Raw genomic sequence first — 25,317 nt, 5'->3', positions numbered from 1 at the left:
CTGTGGCATCGTCACCCGTGGGGAGCTGAGACCTGACAAACTTATCAGCGGGCAAGGAACACCCTGTGGGGCCCCGGTCCCCATCCCGTTCCCACGGAGTCCCCCCACCTCGCCGGGCTGCGGGCGACCCCGTGGGGGCTCCGTGAGTGACTCGGGCACTTCGTGTCCCCTCCCGCCGTGGGAGATCCTGCCCCGCGCCCCTGTCACGGCAGCGCCGGGGTAACGGGGAGGTTACCGCGGACAGATGCCGCGCCGGGGGCTGTGCGCGGACGCGCACGGCGCTCGGGGGACACGCGTGGTTTTGGGGACACGCACCGCACTGGGTGACACGCGCGGCGCCGGGGACACGCGCGGCGCTCCCGCCGGCGACGCGCTCAGCCCTCCGCGGACACGCTCGGCTCCCGGGGACACGCGCAGCGCTGGGGAACACGCGTGGCGCTCCCGCCCCGCCACGCTCACAGCGTTCCGCGGACACGCGTGACCCCAGCTGTCCGGAAAGGCTCCCGACACCCCGTGACCCGTCGTGCTTCACAACGCTGCGAAAGGTCAGTCAGGCGGGGAGAAACATTAAGGAGCGCCTTAAATGAGACAAAAAATAATTAATTAAGTCATTAATGAAGGAAAACACGGGGGGGGGGGGGGGGGAGCGTGAGGAGCCAAAACATAGCTAGCAGAGGATGGTTTCGATCCATCGACCTCTGGGTTATGGGCCCAGCACGCTTCCGCTGCGCCACTCTGCTGCCTGAGTGAGGACTTCCATCGGTGCTAGAGGGACTTACGGCGCTCCCGCGCATGCGCACACGAGCGCACCCCCCCCCCTTCCATTCCTGAACTCCGTGCCCCCTCCAGCGGCCGCCCCGCGCCGCGCCTGGCCGCTTTCACACGCCCCCTTCCCTTTGGATTGACGGTTGGCCGAGCCAATAGCTTGAAGCGAAACCCTCCTGTCCGCCGGCAAACCCGCGGCGCGCCGCAACCAATAGGCGAGCAGGTTGCTGCGGGGTGTGCAGGCGGCGGCGGGCATTGTTGGGAGCAGCGGAGCCATGAGGTGAACCGGGGTTGGGGGGGGGGGGGGGGGACGCCCGGGCACCCCCAGGAGGGACCCCCCCCCCCCCCCCGCTCCGCTAACGCCGTTTCCCTTCTCTTTCCCGCAGGGGCGATCGAGGGCGAGGCCGCGGCGGGCGCTTTGGTTCCAGGGGAGGCCCTGGCAGTGGGCGAGTCTGGCTTCTGCTTTAGCGAGGGTGGCTCTCTAGAGTGTCAGGCCTAGGGGGTGGGCTGCGGCCGCCCGCGGGGGCGAGCTGCCGGGGCGGAGAAACCGGGGGGGGGAGCGGGGCGGTGTTTCAGCTTGTAGTGTAGCGCAGGACAAGGATGAGGTGTAGGAGGGGGGGCCCGGGGGGGTGCGGCCACTGCCCGCTCGCAGCGGGGCTGGGGGGGGGGGGAAAGGGTGTTAGTTAGCGTTAGGGGCGGGGAGGGGGGGTTATGAAGAAACCTTTCCTATTTCTGTAGGGTCTTTCTGGCGTCTCGGGACCAAATCTCCACAAAACGGTGACCGAGGGGGTGCGGGGGGGGGGGGGGGGCGTTCGGTGGTGCTGAACGCAGCGGCTGGCGGGTGGACATCCCTACTGAGAATAAAGTTGCCTTTTTTTCTGTCTTTTTCTTTTCCCCTTTAGGTTCCGGCCCTTTGTGCCGCACATCCCCTTTGATTTCTATGTCGTGAGTAACCCTCTCCTCTGGAGCTGTTTGCAGGCAACAGCTGTGGGACTTTTCCTTGTTTAAAGATGCATTTTAAAATCCTCATTTGCTGACTTTGACGGTTTGACTTCTTTTAGCGTAGCTGGAGTAAAGGAGTTCACAGAAAACGCTGCTGGTTCAGTAACTAACCTGAAGTAGATCTTTTTACTGGCTCTGTTGTTTGGAGTACTTGTGTCACACAGGATGACTAGGATGCAGTTGAGTAATAATCCCAAGAAATAAATGCCTTGATTGAGGTTTTTCTGCTTTTTAAGGCACCCAGACACTCAGTTCTAACACAAACCTCATGGGTTACTCCCATAGCTGCCACTTGCCTGTCAGATGTTCTCCAGGCTCTTTTGCCCATTTCCCACCTTTTTAGAAGAGGAAATAATTTCCTCCTCCTGCCAAGCATCTGCTCTTTATAGATACATCACTTCCAAGGCAAACAAGTTCACTGACTCTTGCCTTCCAGACCCTGTGGCTGTGAATCCCGTCATAGCAGCGGAAAAGCTCCGGCCATCTGCAAACAAAGGGTGTTAAGGCACTGTAATATAGTTAATAAAAACTGTCTTGGTAAACCCATTCTTAATTAAATCTGCCCTGTCTCACAGCCCATAGTTGTGCAGGCACGCTGGCGGCTGCTCTGCCGTTCCTGGGCAGGCAGCTTCCCTCCCTCCCTTAGGGTAATGTGAAATTATGAAAGCAACAAGTGAAAAGCACAATGTGGAGTTGCAAAGGAAACAGGTGCTGGAGAATTAAAAATTGAGTAAATTTTGTTGATGAGTGGGTTGAACCAAAGTCTTTTTCTCGAGCATTGCAGTCTGATATTTGATCCCATTTCAGTGCGAAATGGCTTTCCCCCGCGTAAAACCTGCCGCCGATGAGACCGCGTTCAGCGAAGCCTTGCTGAAGAGAAACCAGGATCTTGCTCCGACCGCTGCTGAACAGGTTTTGTGCCAAAAAGTGCCTTAAATTCTTCAGCTGGATGTTAGAGCACTCAAAGACAGATTATCTTTCAGAGAGCATAGCCAGGAGTAGCCTCAAAAGTAATTACTTCTCTCTGAAATAAGCACTGCAGCAGAAATATGGGTGGAGTTTCTTGAACAGTGATTTTTAAAATCTGGTTATTATATATCTTGCATCAGGGCTGTCTGCATTACACTGTGCAACATCAGATTATTTCATGTCGTACTGGATGACTGGTTACACCACCCCTCTCTGTTTCTTTTTCAGGCTTCCATTCTTTCTCTGGTGACCAAAATAAACAACGTGATTGATAATTTAATTGTAGCACCAGGAACCTTTGAAGTGGTAAGTCCAGAAGTGGTGAGCTTGTTAAAAAAGCTATGTGGGGAGATGCTTTGGCACGAGGGATGCTGGTGGTGTAGCTACCAAACCTGGCCCAAATGGGGGGATTAAGGATTCATGCCGACTCCCCAGAATGTAGCACTTGCATTAAATTCACTAATTTTTGCTTTGCTCTTTCAAACAGCAAATCGAGGAGGTGCGCCAGGTGGGTTCCTACAAGAAGGGCACCATGACGACGGGGCACAACGTGGCCGATCTGGTTGTGATTTTGAAAATCTTACCCACCCGTGAGTATTGGCTGCGGGGCTGCTGACTGACCCGCGGCGCTCGGCCCCGCTCTCACCACCTCTTCTGCTGATACTTCTCCCCAGTGGAAGCTGTGGCAGCCTTGGGAAACAAAGTCGTGGAAAGCCTCAGAGCGCAGGACCCCGGCGAAGGTGGGATGCTCTCCTGTGCCGTGCGGGGTTGGGGGACGGGGTTGAGGAGGGCGTAGGCTGACGTGAGGGTTTCCCCTCGAGTTCTGAGGTTTTTCTGAAGGGGATGGTGCTGCAGCACTTCTGTCGAGATCCATGGGTTTTCCTGCATTCCCGGGTTTCGGTAAGGTTTTCCAGCCCCTCCTTGAGGAATTCGTGTTCTTTCTCCCCAGTCCTGACCATGCTGACCAACGAGACTGGGTTTGAGATCAGCTCGGCCGACGCGACCGTGAAGATCCTTATCACCACGGTGCCACCCAACCTCCGCAAGCTGGACCCCGAACTGCACCGTAAGAGCTCAGCTTGCTCTGCCCCACATGTGAACCTTCACCGGGGAGGGGGGGGTGGAGAGAACCAGCTGGCCTCCCCTGGCCTGCACCTACTCATCTTTCGGTTAAAAACCCCCCAGGTATTTCTGCTGCTTTTTTTCAGTGGACATCAAAGTGCTGCAAAGTGCCCTGGCTGCCATCAGACACGCTCGCTGGTTCGAGGAGAACGCTTCGCAGTCCACGTGAGTTTGGGCTCAAACGGGAAGTCCTGGCCAAAATCATCTCCTTTCCAGGGGAAAGCAGAAAGCAAGGCGAGCTGCTCCCGCAGCAGGAAGGTGCGTGACCGCATTACGAACCCTCCTCCTGCCATCTTCTCCAGGGTGAAGGTCTTAATCCGGCTGCTGAAAGACCTGAGAATTCGTTTCCCTGGCTTTGAGCCCCTCACGCCCTGGATTTTGGACCTGCTGGTGAGTGCAGGAGGGGGAATACTGATGGTGTGCCAGCCATGGCATAGCAAACCAAGCTGCCTGCGCGTCCCTGGGCTCCAGCAGCAGCAGGAGTTGGGATTCTTATGCTTCCCTTGCAGGAAGCAGCTCTTGTCCCAACTCCCTCTTTTTTCACCTCTTCAGGGGCACTATGCTGTGATGAACAACCCCACCAGGCAGCCCCTGGCTCTCAACATCGCCTACAGGTCCGTTGCTGTTTGCTTCACTTGTATAAATTCCTGTTATCGTTCGGTTTGAACATACCAAATAAAAGTGGTGGCATCTCAGCGCTTGGAGGGACCTGACCGGGAGACAGAGCAGATTCCTCCTCGCAGAGATGGGCTAATCACAGACTTTCTGGCTGCATTGGTCTAGTTTCTAACCCAAAATGTCTTGTCCTTTAGGCGCTGCCTTCAGATCCTGGCTGCAGGGCTCTTCCTCCCTGGGTCTGTTGGCATCACCGATCCCTGCGAGAGCGGAAACTTCCGAGTCCACACGGTTATGACCCTCGAGCAGCAGGTGAGCTGCCTCGTTCGCTGCGGGAGAAGGGACTAGAACGCGTCCCTGCTCTGACTCTTCCCCATCCCCGCAGGACATGGTGTGTTACACCGCGCAGACCCTCGTCCGGATTCTCTCTCATGGAGGCTACAGGAAAATCCTCGGTCAAGAGGGTGATGCCAGCTGTAAGTGGGGTCGGTGGAACGTGTGGTTTTTCCTCCACGCAGAGCATCAGCGTCTCAGTGGAGGGGTGGGACTGTTTTACTGCACTGCTGGAGAAAGGGCTCCAAGGAAAAGTGACTCAAACCCCAAAGCGGTGGGGAAGTGAAGCGGGGTGTCGTGCTTCCCCCTGCACAGGGCCAAGGCTTGTCCATACTGCTCAAGGTCACCCCAAGCCCATTTTTTTTTGCAGACCTGGCTTCTGAAATGTCCACGTGGGATGGAGTGATAGTGACGCCTTCTGAGAAGGCTTATGAAAAGCCTCCAGAGAAGAAAGAGGGAGAAGAAGAAGAGGAGAATCAGGAAGAACCCGCCACGGGCGAAGAGGAGGAAAGCATGGAGACGCAGGAGTGACTTGCCCAGGTAAAGCCTGTCAGAACTGCTGCCCCGGAGCCAGCAGTGCTGGGCTGGGAATGGTTTGGGGTGCCTGCACCCCCCCTCAGCAGCCTGTCTCTCCCCCCTGCAGCGGGACTCCCCACCGCCGGGTGCTGGTGCCTGAAGGATGTGAAGAACCAAGCAAAGGACTGAGCCCATCCTCGGTGAACACAGCCAGCTGACATCACCTGTCCCTTGTATGTGTTTTTATAAGTTGCCTATTAAATTGTTCCCCCCCCTTTTGAGCACATCCTATTTGTTTAGGTAGAAGATGCACATTATAGAAAGGGGTGAGGAAAAGGTCTAACAGGGAGAGGGGATTCCAGAACTTGGGGATGTTGACCCCCAACATCTCTCTGCTGGCAGCACCTCCCTGGTTCCGCTTTCCCCACAGCACAGCAAGGCGAGCCTGCGGCCGTGACGTGAGAGCGTTACAGACTCACGCTGCCTCACCAGCCCATAAGCAACACACGGTCACTTTTATTACAGCGCCTACAAATCTGGAAATACAATTTGGGGGTCCCCTGGTTCCTTCAGCTGCAGCTGAAGAGCAGCGGCCTCGCTGCGCAGGACTTCTTGCCCCCTTCCCGTGCTGCAGCCACTCGGGAGAGCGCTACTACAACCAGGGATACCCGCTCCCTTCACTCTCCTTACAGGATCGCACCCGTCACCATCCAGGGCTGCTCCCGTTCACCTCCCAGGGCTGGCACAGCTGTGGGGCGAGGCAGATCCAGCCCGGCACAGCTGTGGGGGCCTCACTTGCCGGGCAGGCCCTGGGGGTAGCCACCTGCTGCCTCCAGCATGGCTTTCCTCCGCACCGTCTCCTTGGCCACGCTGTGGTTTAGCCTCCGCAGCCGTTCCTGCATGGGGTAGGGGAGCAGCAGCCATCAGGGATTCCTCCCCCCCAAAACACTGTAGCCCCCCCTCCCCAACCCCCCAGGGTCCCCACGCTGACCTGGGCGTTCTGTAAGATGTTGTTGACCAGCACCACCCTGCGCCGGGCGTTCAGCAGCTTCTTCACGTAGGGATCGAGGTCCAGCGCTACTTTCTGGTCCTCGTTGATGCGGCAGAGCTCTGGGGCAGAGGGTGGGAGCGGGGCCAGGTCACCACGGGCCCCCAGGGGATGTGGGGTAAACCCCACTGCACCCCCTGAGCCGGGCTGCGGGGGTGACCCCCCCCCCATTTCTCACCTGTGGCCAAGCTGTCGATGTGCTCCCGCAGCTCCACCTGGCTCTCCCTGCGGAGGGGACAGCTCGGTGGGCAAAACCCTTGACATTCCCCCCCGCCCCCAGCCCCAAATTCTGCCCCGCCTTCAACACGGAAACCTCCGCGCCCCGCCCCAGCTGCCCCCAACTCCCTCCTAGTCCAAACGCCCACTTGGTTACCTGCACCCCCCCTCCAGCCACCCCGAACTCTCCGCAACCCAGCGATACACCCCGACACCCCACACGCACCCCTAATACCCCGCCTCAAGCTCAGGGACCTGCCCCCACCGGCACCAACCCCTGCGGCCCCCCCCAGCCCAGCCACAAGCCCCTCAATTCCCCATCTTAAGCCACCCACACCCGCCGTAGGTGCCCCTCAGCCCCGCTCCCCCTCAGGCGCCCCGGTTCCTCCTCCCTGGCCCCGCTCCCCGTTCCCGGACCTGACGGCGTGAACGTGTCCGTCGAGCTGCCGCACTGCCGGCCGCAGGAACTGCAACAACCCCTCAGCGAACAGCTCCCGGGCCGCGGGGCCTCCGCTCCCCGCCGCCATCTTGACGCCGCGGAGGCCGCCGGGAAATGGCGGCAGCGCGGGGGCTGCCGGGAAGCGGAATCCGCGGGGCGAGGGCGGCAACTTCCGCCCCGCGCCGCGGGGGCCACTGGGAAATGTAGTCCAGTGGGTGTGTGGGCGGGGGGGCGTTAGCCCGACACAGCTGTGGGCGCATCTGGAAGCACATCTGGCCGCGCAGCCCTCGCTCTCCGCAGCGCCGAGCACCCGCGGAAAAAGCGCAGATAAAACCTCAACCCGTTCATGAAATAACGGTTAAAACCAGCCCTCACTGTATGTTTTTGGTTCTCTATTTTTTTTTTTTTTTTTTTTTGGCTTTTTCTTACAAAAATTAAATTAAGAAGGGTGGGCGGTTAGCGCAGGGGGCCCGGCTCGGCAGCAGGCATGGTGTGCAGGACCTCGTCCAGCAGCTGCAGGGCGCGATGGAGGTGCACCTCGATCCAGCACGGCGTGTGCTTGATGCTCTGCCGGGGGTAGTCGGGCCCCCAGCCCTTGACGAAGCTCAGCCGCAGGATACACAACCGCCGCAGGTCGTCCACGCCGATCCCCGCTGCCGCCGAAAGCCCTGCCCGGGAGGGATGCAACCACGGGTGAGGGATCCCCCTGGCCACGGGGGTCTTGTCCCCCCACCACTGTCCCAGCCCCGGGGGGGCTCACTCACCCACGGCGGACGCGATGCCTCCCACCGAGCCGGGCCCCGGGATGTTGCCGGCCACGGCGGCAGCCTGAGCGGCAGCCGCAGCCTGAGCCGTGGCCGCTTGCTGCTGCATCTGGCGGTGGCACTGGCGTAGGTCAAACACCTGGGGGGGGGGCGGAACGTGGGGGAACCCCTCAGCAAGGCAGCATGGGAGGGGGGGTGCCCCAGGGACCCCCTTCAGCATGGGCACGGGGGTCCCTCCAACCCCAGGGTCCCTCCATTGCCCCCTCAGCATTGGGGACCCTTTGCCTGGGACCCCCTTTAAGAGGGGCACGGGGGTCCCTCCACCCCTGGTCCCTCCATTCCCCCTCCACCATGGGTGACCCACTGCCCAGGACCCCCTTTAACACAGGCAGGGGGGTCCCTCCATCCCTGGGGTCCCTCTGTTGCCCCCCAGCATGGGTGACCCTTTGCCCGGGACTCCCTTCACCAGGGTCATGGGGTTCCCTTCATCCCTGGGGTCCCTCCATTCCCCCCCCCCAGCATGGGTGACTCATTGCCCAGGACCCCCTTTAACATGGACATGGGGCTCCCTCCACCTTTGGGGTCCCTCTATTGCCCCCCCAGCATGGGTGACTCATTGCCCAGGACCCCCTTTAACATGGACATGGGGCTCCCTCCACCCTTGGGGTCCCTCTATTGCCCCCCCAGCATGGGTGACTCATTGCCCAGGACCCCCTTTAACATGGACATGGGGCTCCCTCCACCCTTGGGGTCCCTCTATTGCCCCCCCAGCATGGGTGACTCATTGCCCAGGACCCCCTTTAACATGGACATGGGGCTCCCTCCATCCTTGCTACCCCCCTTCTCCTGGGGATGCGAGGTCCCCCCCTTTCCCCCTGGGGACACCCCACCTTGATGTAGGCGCCGGGGTAGATCTTGTGCACGGCGTCCCCGGGGGCTCTCCCGGCCTCTCGGTCCAGGTAGTAGCTCTGGACGAAGACGGCGTGGTCGCTCAGGCACCGCATCCACACGTCGCCCTCGCCCCGGCACTCCAGCTGCACGCCCTTCCCGATGTGCAGCCTGTCCCGCAGAGACCGTCAGCACCGGCACCCCGCTGGAGCGTCCCCCGGCTGCCCCCAAAATCCCCCATTAGCCCCCTGTATCCCCCCACCTGCCCTGTACATCCCTTATTTGCCCTCTAGATCCCCCTCCTGTCCTGTACCTTGCCCGTTTCCCCCATGTCCCCCCTCTGCCCATCACCCCCCAGTTGCCTCCTATATCTCCCCACCTGCCCCATCACCTCCCAGTTGCCCCCTAGATCCCCCCACCTGCCCCATATATCCCCTTTCTGCCCCATCACCCCCCAGTTCCTCCCTATGTCCCCCCACCTGCCCCATATATCCCCTTTCTGCCCCATCACCCCCCAATTTCCCCCTATATCCCACCTGCCCCATATATCCCCCATTTCCCTCTTCTGCCCCATCATCCCCCAGTTGCCCCCTATAACCCCCCACCTGTCCCACATATCCCCCAATTGCCCCCTATACCCCCTTCTGCCCCGTACATCACCCCTGCACCCCCATGCACCCTTCCACCCCATCATCTCCCTTCTGCCCCATGCCTCCCCCCCCACTGCCCCCCTCCTATTTACACCATCCATTCCTTCATCCCCCATCCACACCTGTACCCCCCCCCCCCCCACTTTGCCCCCCACCCCACCGGGCCCTCTCGCTGGCGTCGGTGCGGTGCACGTTGGAGAGCTGCCCCAGGCAGAAGCGGTCCCCCCCCGAGGGGTCCACGTAACCATCCACGATGACCACGGGGCAGCTGGACGGCACCTTGAAGATCTCCCCCACCTGCACGTCCATCTCGAAGTAGGCGATGGAGCACCAAAACTCCGGTCCTGGGGGGGGGGGACACACCCCCCCACACCCACAGACAGGATGGGGTCAGGGCACCCATGGCTCAGGGAGGGGGTGATCAGTGGGGTGCTAATGGGGAGGGGGCACTTACCGGGGTGGGTGGACACTGGTTGCTGGTAAGGCCCAGAGCTATGGTGTGGGGGCCCTGGGGAGGGGGCAGAGATGGGGTCAGCGCAGCAAATAGGCTGGGACCTTGTAGGTGACCTCCCCCCGCCCTCCCTCTAGTCCCCCCCAAACCTACAGTAGTGGTTGGGGTGATGGAGTGGGGGCTGCGGGTGGTTCCGGCTGCTGGGCTGTGGCCCCCCCAAATTCGGTGTGTAGACGGCCGCACCGGTCCAGCTCACTGGTGAACCTGGGGCAGGAGAAAGGGTGGCCAGGTTGGGGCGAGGGGGGTGTCCCCACGTGGGGCTCCCACGGAGCTGGGGACCGTGGGGTGATGCCGGTACTCACTGTGGTAGGGTGGCTTGGGGTAGCCATTCTGCGGGGGAGTCTGTGCCGGGGCGGCCGGGGGCGGTGTGGGGCAGGTGATCTGCAGCAGCCCCTCGCCGTGGGGCAGCGAGAGCAGGGACCCACTGGGAGCCACTGTTTGGGACACACACATGGGATGGGGGGGGGGGGGGGGGAGGGGGGCACTCAGGCTGATGCCCTCAAACCCTTCCCAAGGGATGGGGATGGGGGTTTAATGGGGGTCTCACCTGGGGGTGACATAGGCAGCGCAGGGTAGAGGCTCCTGGGGACACGGGGGGTCTCGGGGAGCTGCGGGGGGGGCAGCGGTTGGCAGTAGGGCTCGGCGGGGGGCAGACGCGGCGCCTGCTTGGCCCCCTGCTCCCGGCCGGGTGGCACCTCCATCTGCACACAGTCATGGACAAACTCCTCCTTCACCAGGCGCGTGGGGGGCACTGGGGAGGGGGGGGGACACACACCGGAGACCATGGGGGGGTACGGGGACCCACTGCGGGGGGGGGGAGGTGCTGGCTCCGGGGGTGCTCCCCGCCGGTCCTGTGCCGGGGTCTCACCTGTGCTCTGAATGCTCAGACCTGCCAGGGAGAGATTGGGGGGCGCGTTATGGGTGCTGGTGGTGGGAGTGGGGTGCCCCCCCTTCCCCCCGGGGGTCCCAGTGGTGGCAGTGGGGCTGGCTCACCGATGGCGGGGGCCACCACGCGCTCGTAGTGGTAGGGGTTGACGCAGACGCTGTCGTACTTGAGGTCGAAGGCGAATTGGCAGAATTTGACGTGTTTCAGCTCGTTTTTGTGTAGGTCGGGCCAGCGCCAGAGCCGGGCGTAGATGACGTGAGGGAACCCCTTCCTGCCAGCCACCTGCGAGGGGACACACACAGACAAGATGGGGACACTGGGGTGACACGGCAGGGTGTGGAGATGGTGGGGGGTGTGTGTGTCTGTCCACTCCCTTCCAGCCCAGATGCCAGACCCCCTCCTCCCAGCATTCCCCCCTCCCCCCCAGCGTGGGGGCTGGCTGGTGCCCAGCCGGGACCCCGTGGCGGCTGGGGGGGCTCCCCCTGTGCCTCCCCGGCTCCAGACATAACAACCCCCCCACTTCCCCCCCTCACAGCTCGCAGGCTGCCAGACAATGACTCATCCCAGGAAGAGGGGGGGGGCAGAGTCGCCGGGGGATGCCAGCGCCAGGGAGAAGGGGGGGGCGACGGTGACCGCAGGCAGGGGGTAATGCTGCTGCCTCTGCCTGAATGCATCTGTCCCAACAGGGTGGAGACATCTGCCTGTCCCCTGTCCCCACCCCACCCCCCATCTTTGGGGCAGCCATGGCTGCGGGTGGGTGCAAGCCCAGACACTGAAGTCAGCATGGCTCCCAGCCTGGAGCCGCAGGCTCGACACGGCAGGGATCCTCCTGTGCGCCCCTGCCCAGGGGGGTCTCCTCCACCAGGTCCCTTGTTCAGGTCCCTCCAGCTCGGGGAAGGCTGGGGGGGTCTTGGGGCACCAGGATACCTGGGGTCCCCCAGCTCAGGGGGGGGCTGAGAAGGTCTTGGGGCACCAGGATGCCTGGGGTCCCCCAGCTCAGGGAGGGTTGGGGGGTCTTGGGGCACCAGGAAGCCTTGGGTGTCCCAGCTTGGGGAGGGCTGGGGGTCTTGGGGCATCCCAACACCCAGGTCCCCCCAAGCTTGGGGAGGGCTTGCATGGGGTGTCATGGGGTACCTGGGTCCCCCCAGCTTGGGGAGCATTGTGGGGTCTTGGGGGTCATAGGGCACCCCAACATCCAGGTCCCCCCAGCTCAGGAAGGGTTGTGGTGTCCCAGGACCTTAACACTCGGGTCCCCCCAACTCGGGGAAGGTTGTGGGGTGCGCAGGGGGCACCCAGACACCCAAGTCCTGGCGCCGTGGGGTTACCTGGAGCCGCCCGTCCAAGGTGCGCTGGATGGTGACGCACTTGCTGGGGTGGGCGCCGTTGGTGGTGATGGCGGCGATGAGCGAGTCGAGCTCGTCCTTCTTCTCCTTGAGCTTCTTGACGAGGCTCTCGATGGCCCGCTTGGCGAAGGTCTCGTTCTCCCCGCCCTGCCGGTGGCACATCAGGCTGTGCACGATGCTGAGGCAGGCGTCGCTGCTCGTGGGCGCGCCGAGGGACATGGCGCTGCTCCCCTGCAAGGCACGGCACGGCACGGCCCTGCCTGTCACCCCGCGGCAGGGGACCTGCCACCCCCCCTGCCCTCGCCTGCACGGCTGCCGTGGCACGGGGCCACCAAGCCGGGAGTTAAGCACCGTATGGGGTGCTGGTGCCCACGGAGCAGATGTGGGGTGGTTGGTGCGGGCAAGAGGGGACATGGCACCGGGGATGTGACAGCCCCCCTGGAACAGCATGTGGCAGGCGAGGAGGACATGGGACAGAGCTGTATGTCACCTTGAACAGAGGGGGGGCCAGCCCGGATGCCTGGGTTCCACGGTCCCTGTCCGGGGTGGGAAGAGGCACAGGAGTTACAGCAATGCTGGGACACTCGGGGTGTCCCCATCTCCCCGTGGTCCCTGGCTCTGACAGCAGCCACGCTCAGCAGCCTGCACGGGTGTGGGGACACCGGCCGTGTCACACCGGCGGCCTGGCAGGCAGCACGCCTGCGTGTGTGCAGCGTGCAAGGGTGCCTGCGTGCGTGCAAGCCTGCAAGCGCCCGCCCTGGGCTGGAGTGACAGCCGCGGGCTCCGCGCTGCCCGTCCCATCGCTGGCGCGGGGGCCAGACTAAACAGAGCCCCAGCTTGGCGCCGCTCCTTAACCCCTCACTCGCTGCTGGGCTTCTCCCTTTCCTGCCTCCTCTGCCAGACCGTGTCCACGCCAAGAGCCGCCTGCATACACACACGTGCCGAGGCCCCGTGAGCATCCCCCCCCCCCCCACCCCGGGCCGTGGCCGTGACGGGGCTCTGCGCCTGCTGCGGTGCCGCTGCAGCGGGGTCCTGGTTCTGCGTCATGACGGGTGCAACGCTCCAGGGGCTGGGAAAAACCTTGGGCCTGCAGCGGCAGACACAACAAACCGTCAACCCTTGCTCCGCGCTGCTTATCTGTGGGACGGGAGGCAGGCTGTCCTGCCAGCACCCTGCCTGCTCCTCCCGCCCCGTGCAGGCGCAGAGCCATGGCCCCTCTCTTGCCGGAGCAATGCCGCTGGCCAGGCTCCTCCGGCTTGAGACGAGCCAGATGCTGTCGGCCACGGGGACACCTCTGGAGGGCCCCCCCAGAGCCTCCCATGGCTGGGGCACAACCCTGAGCACCCCATCAGGTTATGGGGTTCACCCCGTGGGTGCTAACACAACAGCCTCAAGCGCCCGTCCTGGGGATGCCGGGAGCTGCCCCGATGCCGGCATTCCTGCCTGCTCCCTGCCAGCCCGCTCGTCCCCAGGGTCCCTGCCTGCCTGCCATGCTCTGCCTCAAGGCTCAATTTTGAGGGCAAAATTGGTGAAAGAGGATAGTAGGGACTCCCTGCGAGCAGAGGCTGTCCAGGATCAACCTGAAAGGAGCATTTGGGGGCCCCAGCTACCCCCAGCTTTGGTGTCTGGACCCAAAGGCTAATGCCTGCTGCTCCAAGAAAGGCCAGGGCCATCTCCAGCCCCATCCAAAACTCAGCCCAGTCTGGCTGGGGGGAAACCAGAGTGAGCAAGGGCCAGAGTCAGCTTCTCCCTGGCTCCAGTTCCCCCCGGCGATGTGACAGCCAGGAGTGCTCGCTGGCTCTTTAGAGAAGACGTCTGTCCCTCCTGCCCCAGCGTCGGAGCAAACCAGAGGAATAATGAGGCTCCTCATCGCCCCACTCCAGATGGGAAGTGACATTTCTGTGCGAGTCTTTTGTCCCAGCTGAGGGGACATGGCTGGGGGCTTTTCACAAACCTGTCAGGGCTCCTCCTGCGGCAGCGCGGGGCTGGGATCGAGGTCTCCCCTCCTCCCCACCCTACATCACTCCTGCTGTGAAAATACCTCGCTGATCCCGTGGCCCAAGCCCCAAAGCTGGAGCCAGGCTTGTCCCCCAGCTCAGGAGGGGGGTTGAGCAGCGTGGGGTGAGGGGGAAGCCAGCTCCTGCATGGACGTGGACTCCAGCCTAATCTCCTTGGCTCTGGGGCCCCTAATTTTGCTCCCAGATAATCCCAAGGGCATGGACAAAGGGACAGATGGGTGCCTGGGTGGGGACTTAATTCCTGCATGTGTCTCCCCACTTCCAGACTGGCTTCTGCCCCCCCAGCCCAGCTCCAGCTCCCCAAACTGGGAAGGGGGATGCTCCCCGTATTTGAAGCCTTGGCTCATGGATAGAGAATGAGCAGAGCAGGAAGGGAAGAAGCAGGAAGGATGCCCTGAAAAAGGGGGTGCCAATGAGTCATCCCTGCCCCATCCCAACTCTCAGGACTTCGTGGGGTAGCAGCCCACCTCCATCCTGATGTTACCCACAGGCTGAAAATGGGTGTTTGCCTGCTTTTGGGGCTACCGGCGGGAGGAAAGCAGAGAGGCGCAGAAGGGCTGCCTGAGCGGGTGGGGGTCCCACCCCATGGCAGTTTAATGGGGGTTGGCCGCCCTGACAGCGAGGGGCCGGGGGCTGTCTCAACAGGCTGGTGGGGTCGGCAGAGAGAGGCGACGGGCTGGGCGCAGGGCTTCGAGGAGGGGACACGAGTGGGGATGTCCATGGGACTCGGGGCCAATGCAGGGAGGTGGGTTGGGGGGGGCTGGCAGGGGGGGGACGAGCAGGGTACTCACCTCCGCCGCCCGGCTCTCCTCACTCGGAGCCCGGCTCCCGCTGCATCCCCTCCGGCTGCCCGTGGCCTTGCCCGTCCCTTCCCTCAGCCCTTCCCGCTCCTGCCCGTCCCTTCCCTCAGCCTTTCCCTCAGCCCTGTCCGCTCCTGCCCGTCCCTTCCCTCAGCCCTGTCCGCTCCTTCCCTCAGCCTTTCCCGCTCCTGCCCGTCCCTTCCCTCAGCCCTGTCCGCTCATTCCCTCAGCCCTTCCCGCTCCCGCCCGTCCCTGCCGCCGCTTTCCAACTTGTTTGCTACAACAACAAAAGGAAAAGCCGGAGCGCGTGAGGCGCTGGAACGGCGCAGCCAATAGCAGACGTCGTGACAGGCGGCCGTCGCGTCTCCAACCAATAGCGACGGCGCTTCCATGGCGGGCGGGGCGGCTGTCTGCGCCCACAGGGCTCCATCGCCGCCCGAGCCGGGCCCCAGCGCCGGGCCGGGCCCCGGGCACCCCCTTTTCCCCCTCCCGAAACCGCGGCAGCCCCGGGAAGGAGGCCGGAGTCGGTGATTTCCCGATGCGGGGACGCAAACCCCTCCGGGAGAAGCCCGGACAGCCTCGACCCCCGGCCTTTGTGGTGCGCAGAGAGGAGGCAGGCTGCCTGCAGAGGCAGCGGCAGCCCCTCGCAGCTCCCCCCTCGGCGGGTTTTCCCCTTCCACGCTCAGGTTGGGGACTCTTCTTGCAGCAGCAAACACAGCTTTCCCTCAGCCTCCTCCTGTCTCCACAAAGTAAATTTACTCCAGAGAAGGAAAAAAAAAAACAAAACAAAAAAAAATTCAAAAACCCCAAACAACTCAAACTCAAAACCCAAAACAAAACAAACCCCCTATTTCTAGGAAAAATCACCCAGAGTCCACATTACTTTTATAATTCTCCTTTGTTACAACAAACCAGAAATACAAGATTCCATTGAATCTGGAACAGTTCACAGAATGGTTGAACTTAAAATTCAAGGAAAGGGGGGAGGAACAGACCCTTCCCAAACCCAAGGGTTAAGTGCAGGCAGTTGGGTTGACCAGAGGACACAGTTTTGGTTAAACCGAAAGGTAACAGATTAATTTTGGACCCTCTGTTTTAAAAAGAGACAGTTCTACCATGCTTTGCTGTCACAGCTGTAATTTTATGTTCCTGCTTCCAATTTCTTTAAATAAACATTTGTTTTTGCGGATACAGAAACCACTGGTGCCATCTCTTCAAACACAATGCAAAAGAAATTCAAACTTTTATCTAAACACAAAAAAAAACCCCACTATAACCTAAACCAAAAAGTTTTCAACTCGGGAAGTGCTCTCCACTAGGCATCTGCCAACAGAAGAGGAACTTTTGGTGCAAAACAGTAAGATTGGCATGTCTAGGAATGCTACAACTAAACCTGGCCTGTTTGCCTTGCTGGGAGTTTTTTGTTTTGGTTTTTTTTTTTTTTTTTTTTGGTTCAGATGGGTTAAACTGAACTTGCAGGCATGAACTCGGCCCTTGGGTCACACTTGGGGACCTGGCCAATCCCAAAATGAATCTGCGGGGCTCAAGAGGCACAAACACGCGATCCCAGCACCCACGAGTGCTTCACCTAAGGCAGCGTGGGCACGGCGAGTCACCAGCGCTGATGTCGACGGATTAATTGCAGCAGATCTGTCACATTCATGTTTGGAGTACTCAGGGAAAGAAAAAGATATTAAAAAAAAAAATAATAATAAAAAAAAGGTTTCATACAACAGATAGTATCAAAACATTAAAGGAACACACTAAAGTCTGATCTCTGGGTAGAGCAGGGCCGCTCCCTATTCCTGTGGGTCCTTCCAGCATGAATCGGGGTTTCCGTTTTTAGCTTATGGGCATCGACATAACACACTAACTTCAACAACAGTCTCTGGGAACGACGTTCAGTCGTTTGTTTCTGGGTCTGTCTGAGCCATGTAAGCATCCAGCTCAGCATCGAGGTGTCCTTTCGTTTTAGACATGTAAGCATCTAACTGGTTGTCCAGCTGCTCCTTGGTCAATGCAGGACGTGTCGATCCTCTTCCTCGTCCTCTGCCTCTGCCACGACCTCCAAAGCCCCCTCGTCCCCGGCCCGCCATGCCGCGACCTTACAGTGAGACAAGATGGTGGTTACACACTCCACCAGACTGAGCCTCGGGTTTTGCCGTGCTGGATTAGCTCCCCAGGCTTCTTCTGTTTCAGTCCAGAAGCCTGGAGAGACATCTGATCCACAACTAAGAGCTATGCTCTTAGCTCAGACTCCCATCTCCCCCGCTCGGGTACCAGTTCCACCGCCACGCCGCGTATTCCCCAAGATCCTGCACACCTCTGGGTCAGGCTGAAGCTTTTGGCAAAACAAGCAAAGTCATCATGCTGTTACGAGCAAATTTTTCCTTCAGGAGTAGGATACCCAAGAGCCCACATCGATCAGCATGTGTTTGTCAGGCTAAAAAATACAGCTAAAGCTACAAGCCAACGCTGTCAAGAGATGGGCAGCTTCCTGGTGACTGTCTGCTCCAACTCCTACAAACATTGGGCCAAGCCCAAAGTAACATGAGAGAGCACTTGGCTGGTATTCTACCCAAACATCTGGCTGAAACATTAACAACCCTGCCATCAACAGCTGTCTCTTGTATTTCCTCTTGCTTTACTGCTTCTCTGATTTGTTGTTGAAAATAAAGAGTTCATTTACCCGCAGCTTGACTCCTTTTCAGACTTTGAATTTAACTTTATTTTGCAGGGGTTTAGACTTTCTCCTGTTAATGTTTTCCCCCCTCACTAATTAAGAGTCTCTTGGTTTACACAGGCTCTGTATCATTTCCTTCTTAAATGTGAGGAGACAGTGTAGTCTTCCTCAATACACTGGAAGATTACTCACTGCCTCAACTACTATTCCAAGCATCACCCAGACAGTAATACCTGCAGGAGGGGACAGCTTCACTGACAGTCCCCAGAATCCCTCTACCTAAACACTGACACAGTAAAGGATCTCGTTAGGCATAAGGCCTGGCAAAATATTTCAGGAATGAAAGCCTTAATTTAGCACTGCGCTGCATGAAATTCAAGAACAGAGGGCTTTTGGTGCCGCATGTACTTACACACACTAGGCTGAAAGAGAATTCAAGCTTACTTCTACTTATTCAGCAGCAACGTGTCGCTCCTGAAGCTTGTGTGCACTAACCTCTGCCACCAAGTCCTCCACGGCCCATGGCGCCTCTGCCTAGGCCACCTCTCCCAGGGCCACCGCGACCTCTAATGCCACCTCTTCTCAGGCCCATCCTGGGGGAGATACCTCGTCCTCCACGAAGCAGGCTCTGACCTTCCACGGAGAAAGAGAATTCAAATGAGAACAAAACAAGTTTTCAGACTCATGCTGTCAAAAAGACACATATTTATTTTTATATATATATATATATATTTATATACACACACTGACATATAAGCAATTGCAGTTCAGCCATGGTACTGACCTCTGAGTGGGACTCCTCCTCTCAGCAGAGCTCTTGCTCCCCGGCCACCACGCATGGCTCCTCGTGGCAAGCCCCTCTGCCCCATAGACAGTCCTCTTCCTCCCATGGCCCCACGAGCGAGGGGTCCCGCCGGCCGGCCTAATCGTGCCTGAATATTACTTTTACCAAGGCGTTGCTTTAAGCTCTTCTGGAATAGATTTTTAAGAAACAAGAAAATCATGCAGCAATCTCAGACTTGCAACATAAACAGCATAACAATCACCTATCAATAAAAGTGGTGTGTTTTGGGTTGTTTTTTTATTTTTTTTTTAATAAAACAGAAGGTCACCAGCTCTCTGCCATATATAATTGAGTTTCAAAGGAAGACAATAAAATCTGCTCTGGAAGGGATAATTTCTGAAGGTCAGAGAACAAAGACCGTTCCTAGAAGCAAGTGTTTGTACAGACAAGAAAGTTTGCAGACTTGGAAGTATTTTTCTCAATTTTTCACAGTGCTGCTAAATCCAAATCAAAGCAGACACTTAATCCACAAGGCAGCCCCCTAACCTTTTCTGCTGGAAGGTGACAGTCCAAGCAAATCCCCAAGACAGAAAGCAACTACACCTGCCGTGACACAAGCCTAACCTACCTCTGCAAAGCAAGTGACATCTGTGCAGCCACACACCACGGACACCATTCCTAGTGGCCTATTGCCTTCCACAGTGGGTAGCCTTCCACAAAGATTAAGGCAACAGCTAGGAAAGGCATTCACTTTTCCATCTATACTATGAAACCTATACTGAAGAAATGTACTCACACCAAAACGACAGTGAAATAGTAATCTTTGTGTATCTGGCTTTTGAAGTGTGTTTCTTTTTTTTTCCCAGCACTGTTCACATGCACAGGTACCCATCTGGTCTCCACAGAGCAGGCTACAGCTTCTGTGAGCACCGCTGAACCCTACAAGGAGCTAAGAAGCAACAGTGGGAACCTTCACACTCATCTTGAGAACAAAAGCTCTTGGCCGTAAGAGGGTGATGAGAGCAGCCACAGAGGCTGTATTTTACTACTGGTTCCAAGAGTTGCTTCGAGTTATTGCTTGTCTACTTGCCCCAAGCCTGTGGACAGTACAACTGGTTCCTCTAAAATCAGTCTCTTCTGTAACTGTAGTAAGATTTTAAGCTTTACTGCCTCAGTCATTCATTTTTCCAACATCCGTAGCAGCTTAAAGTATTAACCTCTCTCTTTTGCCCAGCCTCGCTGGCAGAAAGGAATGAGAAAGCATGTGTATGTTCCACATTCAATTATTCATTTATGTCACTTACCAGGAAAGTTTAAGATAAGCTGCTGGACTTTGCCCTGAAACAGCCTAAGAGTGCTCACCCTTCTGCTCTACCTCAGAGCGGCAATACCTTGGTAAATGCATTGTCTAGAACCAGGCAGTATAAATGTTTTTACATTTAAAAAAAGCCACAGCAGGTTTACGCCAACACTTTTGCATTCAGATGCAGAGGATGCAAAACACAAACCCACAGATCTAGCACCGGCAGTGCTCCACAGGAGTTTAGGGAGGTCCTTTCTGAAGCACGGGTGACCCATCGCTGGGATCAATGCTCCCCAGCACTTCTGGACACAGCACAGAGGGCTCAGAAAATCTCCTGGTGATACCGAGTATACAGCACTTGTGAAAATCCAGTCGGTCACCACAGGAACTTCCAGAGCAACGCACAATCTTTGAAGAGCAACCCAACATAAACCAGGTTTACAAACTGCACAACAACGCCCTTCTGTGGCCCTTCCCTGCAACATTTAATTCTAGACCATGAAAGCACACCTATGCCCAACATAAAAATCAAATGGGTTTAAGAGCTAAGCCAGCATCTAGTTCTTCCCTGTTCGTCTGTGGCACCTCAATTCAGCAAGCAGAAACTTCATGCTTTCAATAGTTTCACTTACCACTTGTGAAATTCTTAGCTTTTCAAGCTTCTGTTTTTTTAAAGCAGAAAATAATTCAGACTACCATTTCCAGAGCTTTTGTTTACAAGCTCTGCAAGGCTAACTGGCACCAGAGTCTATTTTACAACTGAAGCCTCAAGAGATCTTAAATAGCAGCTGCATTCCTCTTTATCAGAGAGCGATCCCTGGGTATGAGCACGCCTGTCAGGTTTAAGTATGCCAGCTATTCGGTGAATCAGCTCAGTAAGAAATTTCCAGGGCTTTCTCTGCATGTGCAAGGTATTGTGCAGAATTATATTTAACTACTGCTGTAGTCAAGGCATGCAGTATTGCTATTCGAACTCACTGCACAGCTGTGAAGGACTACCCCACACGTTTCAGTTTGTGCCCTACATATATATTTTAAGCTAATCTTAGCAGCCTTTCCACTTAAGCACAAACTTTAAAACTTTCAAACAACCCCTACGGTCTGACAATGAGCAGGCTCTGGACAAACAGCTCTCTTCTGTATGTTACTGAGGTTTCTGTTGTAGTGAGGTTTTTCCCCCTGCCCCTTCTCTAACTCCAGAGTTACGGTGAAGCACTCTGACTGCAGCAGTCAAAATCTAGCATGCTTGCTTAGGTCTTCTGCTCTACTGACAGAAGGCAGTTTTAGTAACACACTATAATCTGTAGTACTCATCACCGAAATGTAGAATGATAAAGCAACACTATGCCTTAAATCCAGGCCCACATTCTAGCATTCGCAGGCAATCAAAAAAATCAGTTTGTTCATCTGTTCCTCGCAGCCAGCTGCTATCAAGGGAGTGCACCAAGAGAGGGTGGAGTTAGGGATGGGAGCAACCAGTCTCAACTGGGTAAGTACTGGAAACAATCTGCAGCAATTCTAACTGCAGCTAGATTGCGAGATGAAGCACTCGGCAGATCCAGAAACCCAGAATGAGAACATTTCTCTGAAAAAAGAGAGGAGATATGAACAGCCAGCACAAAAAAAAACCCCCACCCAACTCAATATTAACCAGTAAGGTACAAAGCATTACTTATCTTAAGGAAAAAGTGGGGTTTTCTGCAAGTCTCTTTTTTAACTTTCAGGACCATTTTTCAAATCCACCACATCCTGAAAAGCCATCTGCTGGTGACAGGCATCAACGGGCTGTCCCAAAAAATGCCACTTTCTCTCACCTGTTTGAGCTTCAAAGCAGCCTGGACAGAAGGTCTATTCTCCATCTGCTGGGCCAGTCTTCTGTTTCTGGCACTGGCTAGCTGCTGCTGCTGCTGCATCGTAGCCCGAATATTCACTGGCATCGGCTGTTTGTTCTTCAGCATGTTAGTAAAGCTTCAAGGTCGAATAAAATGGGTGTTTAAATAAAGCTTTATTACATACATTTATTGGCATTTCATGGTTCTCAAGATTGGATCTCCAGATCCCATGAACCTTATGTAAAAAGTGGTACTTAGGTCACGTCACATGGGATTACGTATTCTTTGTTTTCCACAAGTGTGCAAGAACTGGAAACTCAGAAATGATGTTGTATATTAATTCAGAAGTGATAAAGCTTTAGGTTACTGATTTTAGAAATGGCAGAAGGAATGAAAACAAGCAATAAGCAGAGATGATCATGACAGATGGGAGAGGACATCACAGAAACAGAAAAGCAAACTGAAATCTGACTGCAAAAGCCAAATTAACCCTCCAAGATCTGAGAAAACTGTTTAAAAACCTCCATGCCAGAAGGCAGCTTTACGAGAGCCATCACCCTGAGAACAGACCGGCGTGCTTTTGGTGCATCACTGAACTGATGCCGTAAAAAAATGCCACCACCCAAACGCACTCATTTATAAAAGCAGCTCACTTGACACATTTCTTTGGTGCACAAAGAATCTTCCGTCTTTAAGAGCCATACAGAAGCAGAACATACAGCAGGCTGGTAAGCCTCCTTAGCAGCAACGCATTGGCTTTCTACGGTGTCCTGGGAGCTATACAAGACTGCAAAAGAAAATACTTACAGATGAGGAATATGGACTGACCAAAACGAAACAGGCCAGCAAGCCTTCCCTGCACTGCACCTTAGCACTCATCTTCCCTGGGGTAAGCTCCAAGCACCCGTTCAGGCTCCATCTCACTACAGCACTAGCTAGAGCACAAACTGCACACAAGCAGCTCCCTTTACCCTGGTTCAACGACACTAACATCATTAATTCAAGAGCAATTAGTAAGAAAGTGAAACACAACTGCAGCGTCACTGTTAGTTGTCACTACAGAACTGCAAAAGCTCAATGGCATGGAAAAACAGAATACTCAACAGAAAAAAATAAAGAAAGCAAGAAAAGAGAGAGAGATGGAGATGAAGCAAAGCATTTGCCTCTTACAAGGCCCAAAACACTGTTAAAGGGCCTTCGGGCTTGTTTAATGGCCTGCTGCATGCCTCTTACAGGCCAGACCACATGCACGTGTGTCTGCCTCGGACAAAGCAGCAAGCCTGCTGCAGCTTAGGTAACATGCTACCGTGCTGCAGTGTCAACTATATAAATGTAATAACATGTGGAAGAAAAAGGGAGGGTGTGAGGTTTCTCTCTTTTGTTATAACACATCCCACCATATTTATGTGTTGAATAGTTTAATATTAACTGCTATGGATAAATTTCTCCAAAACACTTGCCCTTTTAACCTGGCGTACCACATTTGTTGCAGTTTAAGACAGAGGTGCATAGCCATCTGCTTGTTTTAGTGAGGTTAAAAGAGGGCAGAAACCACGTTGGTTTTTGGACACCGGACAGTGATAATTAAGTAAAAAAATTTCTTATGAGCTGAAGCTGCTGTTGGCTTCCTCACCGCTCGTTCAGAGACATCTTGGTGGTGCTCTTTAGCACAACCTTCGGTGCTGACTGTGCAGCCATCTTCAGATCAAGAGAATCTGCAAAATACAAGAACCAGATTTAACAAAATGGCCCAGAGATCTTGTGCTTACTTGACTAAACGTTAAAAAAAGGTGCATTCTGATTTCTCTGGTGCAGAGCATCAAGAGCAGGGCAGGTAACAGGTATTCTATTAATGTATTTTTAATAAGTTTTCTAGGCCACTGCTATGATACAGCAGGTTTAATAAATAAGGAAGCTATTCTATCTCATCCTTACTATGAAGTCATCTTTTTAGAAAGTGAAAATTTTACCACCGGCAGTGGTAATGCTGCAAAATTACAGTCCATCAGCAGTCAAGATGGCACCCACATATCTTTAGTACAGCATCTAGTGACACTGCCACACTTCCTAAGCTTCTAGGATCAGCAAGATGGAAACCCCAATTTGTTTTAAACAGACACATACCATATGCTTGGCAATAAAATTCCAAGATTACTTTACAGAATTCCCCTATACTTTGAAAATGTTAAGGTTCCATCCTCATTATGACTGCCACCACTTGAACAGTGATAAACTGTAAGGGGACAGTCACTTCGACTTGTTAATACCCAATACTCTGGTAGGCAGTTCATCCGCTGACCTAATGCGGTTCTCTAACATGAGACCCTGCCACATGCCTCATGAAAGCAGCAAAGGGATTTAAACTCAGCTGTTCCTGATCTCTGGAGCGCAGCTCAAGCCCTGCTTTGGCAGTGACGAACGCGACTGAAATGTGCTAAGCTCAAACCCACTGACTATGCAGATCCATTTCTCTCTTTTTTTTAATAAGTAGTATGAAATTTAATGCTCAGATGACTGCCGAAAAGGACTCAGCCTCAAACTACCTTGAACAAAATGTTTTCTTTACGTTTCACAGTCCACCAGCTAGAAACTGAACCAACAGGCTGCCGCGCGCCATTTTTAAAAATTAAAAATGTTTTTGAAGAACACCTTTTTTCCTCAATAATAACCGCGCAAGGGAAGCTCCACTCCCATAAGCAGCGCCTGAGGGGAGGGGGAGGAAGGCGAGGCCTGGTCTAGGCCGCCGATCCAGCCCCGTCCGACGGCTGCCCTACGACCCAGGGGGAGAAAGCCCGGCTTTGTGCGCACAAAGCCCGTGCAGCGGCAAACACATCAACCACCCCCGCCCCGCAAAGGGGCAAAGATCAGCCCCACCTGCCGCCTGACGGGACCCCGCGGCCTCCCTTGCGGAACCTCCCACCCTCAGCAGCCCCTCCGCAGCCCTCCGGCCAGGGCCAACGTGCTCTCACCGAAGCAGACGGTCGCCAGGTCTCCGGTGGGGCTAACCGGCGGGTGGCGCGGGGTGTGGGGCTGACTCCGGCGCCCTCCGCCCGCTCCCGCCGCGCTCAAACACCCGCGGACAAAATGGCGGCGACGACCACAGCCAGCCAGCCACCCTCCCTCCTCCCACCGCCCGCGCCGAGACGGCCAAAATGGCGGCGCGGCTACACAAGGCGCAGGCGCAGAGCCCCGAGGCCGCCACCACGCCCCCTGCCACCGGGCGGGGCAGCGCGGACGTAGAGACCGCCCTCCTCAGCCATTGGTTCCTCCGGGCGGTGGTGGGCGGGGCCGGGCCGAGGGCGGGAGCGGCGGCGGCGCTCCCTCAGGGCGGCGGCGCCGGTGCCGTCGCGCTCCAGCGGGGCTGGTGTCCGGTTCCTCCCGCGATCGTGTAAAGGGTGGGCGGGCCCCTGAGCCTCCGCGGCGGAGGCCGGTCCCGCAGGAGCCGCCCGGCTGGGCCTGGCCTAAGCGGGGGCGTCGAAGACTTGAGGAGGCCTCAAGGGGCCCCCGCGGCCGGGCTGGGCCTGTGGCCTGGCTGTCCCCGGTATGTCCCCGCGTTCCGTCGGGGCAGCCCCCGTGTGAGGCCCGACCGAGGGGGGGGGTGTGTGTGGGAGGGTGAGGGCCTAGAGCCGCGCGGGTGGCCCCAGCCACGGCAGACGATGGCGCTGGCGGCCCTGCGAGGGGGCCGGGCCGGGCCTCGGCGTGGGGGCTGCTGGCTGGAGGCCCGCTGGGGGAGGAGGTAAAGAAACCGGTTCCTCCAGCCTCACGGGGCGCGGTGCCTGCGCCTCTTGACAGGATGGGCAAAGAGTCCTGGCCTGCGGCTGCCTCCCCCG

The 25,317-nt window shown here is 56.9% G+C and overlaps 4 protein-coding genes and 1 non-coding gene across 9 annotated transcripts; 1 reads left to right on the top strand and 4 right to left on the bottom strand.

Annotated features, from left to right (window-relative positions):
- Window positions 1-668: 668 nt before the first annotated feature.
- Window positions 669-740, bottom strand: TRNAM-CAU. The gene has a single exon. It is a non-coding gene; the product is annotated as a tRNA-Met (tRNA).
- A 225-nt stretch (window positions 741-965) lies between these two features.
- On the top strand, window positions 966-5,608 carry ILF2 (interleukin enhancer binding factor 2). Of its 3 annotated transcripts, none has more exons than XM_042784579.1 (15): window positions 966-1,045; window positions 1,152-1,193; window positions 1,668-1,710; window positions 2,575-2,679; window positions 2,965-3,042; window positions 3,224-3,326; window positions 3,411-3,476; window positions 3,686-3,802; window positions 3,945-4,023; window positions 4,161-4,248; window positions 4,411-4,472; window positions 4,671-4,785; window positions 4,859-4,949; window positions 5,177-5,346; window positions 5,450-5,608. In XM_042784579.1, exons 1-14 carry the CDS (start codon window positions 1,041-1,043, stop codon window positions 5,335-5,337), a joined length of 1,155 nt encoding a protein of 384 aa, XP_042640513.1. In that variant the 5' UTR covers window positions 966-1,040; the 3' UTR covers window positions 5,338-5,346; window positions 5,450-5,608. The 3 variants fall into 3 exon arrangements, with proteins under 3 accessions (XP_042640513.1, XP_042640512.1, XP_032844206.1); XM_042784578.1 differs by having other exon boundaries at window positions 996-1,045; window positions 1,152-1,211; XM_032988315.2 differs by lacking the exons at window positions 966-1,045; window positions 1,152-1,193 and having other exon boundaries at window positions 1,668-1,946.
- A 210-nt stretch (window positions 5,609-5,818) lies between these two features.
- On the bottom strand, window positions 5,819-7,164 carry SNAPIN (SNAP associated protein). Its single transcript, XM_032988322.2, has 4 exons — window positions 7,004-7,164; window positions 6,549-6,595; window positions 6,314-6,432; window positions 5,819-6,218 (listed from the first exon to the last, which is right to left on the bottom strand). The coding sequence occupies exons 1-4, from the start codon at window positions 7,111-7,113 to the stop codon at window positions 6,114-6,116; spliced, it is 381 nt and encodes a 126-aa protein (XP_032844213.1). The 5' UTR covers window positions 7,114-7,164; the 3' UTR covers window positions 5,819-6,113.
- Window positions 7,165-7,254: 90 nt separating this feature from the next.
- Window positions 7,255-14,998, bottom strand: LOC116960559 (mothers against decapentaplegic homolog 4-like). 2 transcript variants are annotated; one of them, XM_042784569.1, is made up of 13 exons: window positions 14,877-14,924; window positions 12,558-12,603; window positions 12,050-12,298; window positions 10,832-11,006; window positions 10,707-10,727; window positions 10,386-10,589; window positions 10,141-10,272; window positions 9,932-10,042; window positions 9,782-9,835; window positions 9,488-9,671; window positions 8,680-8,848; window positions 7,790-7,928; window positions 7,255-7,693 (listed from the first exon to the last, which is right to left on the bottom strand). In XM_042784569.1, exons 3-13 carry the CDS (start codon window positions 12,284-12,286, stop codon window positions 7,482-7,484), a joined length of 1,638 nt encoding a protein of 545 aa, XP_042640503.1. In that variant the 5' UTR covers window positions 12,287-12,298; window positions 12,558-12,603; window positions 14,877-14,924; the 3' UTR covers window positions 7,255-7,481. The 2 variants fall into 2 exon arrangements, with proteins under 2 accessions (XP_042640503.1, XP_042640504.1); XM_042784570.1 differs by lacking the exon at window positions 12,558-12,603 and having other exon boundaries at window positions 14,877-14,998.
- Window positions 14,999-15,764: 766 nt separating this feature from the next.
- On the bottom strand, window positions 15,765-24,644 carry LOC104359414 (chromatin target of PRMT1). 2 transcript variants are annotated; one of them, XM_032988321.2, is made up of 6 exons: window positions 24,457-24,644; window positions 23,121-23,202; window positions 21,470-21,623; window positions 18,353-18,536; window positions 18,064-18,201; window positions 15,765-16,989 (listed from the first exon to the last, which is right to left on the bottom strand). In XM_032988321.2, the coding sequence occupies exons 2-6, from the start codon at window positions 23,183-23,185 to the stop codon at window positions 16,787-16,789; spliced, it is 744 nt and encodes a 247-aa protein (XP_032844212.2). In that variant the 5' UTR covers window positions 23,186-23,202; window positions 24,457-24,644; the 3' UTR covers window positions 15,765-16,786. The 2 variants fall into 2 exon arrangements, with proteins under 2 accessions (XP_032844212.2, XP_032844211.2); XM_032988320.2 differs by having other exon boundaries at window positions 18,353-18,539; window positions 24,457-24,643.
- Window positions 24,645-25,317: the final 673 nt, after the last annotated feature.

The sequence above is a fragment of the Tyto alba genome, unplaced genomic scaffold, assembly GCF_018691265.1.
Source record: "Tyto alba isolate M040663 unplaced genomic scaffold, T.alba_DEE_v4.0 Super-Scaffold_8, whole genome shotgun sequence".
Lineage (NCBI taxonomy): Eukaryota > Metazoa > Chordata > Aves > Strigiformes > Tytonidae > Tyto > Tyto alba.
Note: the sequence above shows the minus strand (reverse complement) of the source record. Positions and strands in the feature narration are given on the sequence as shown.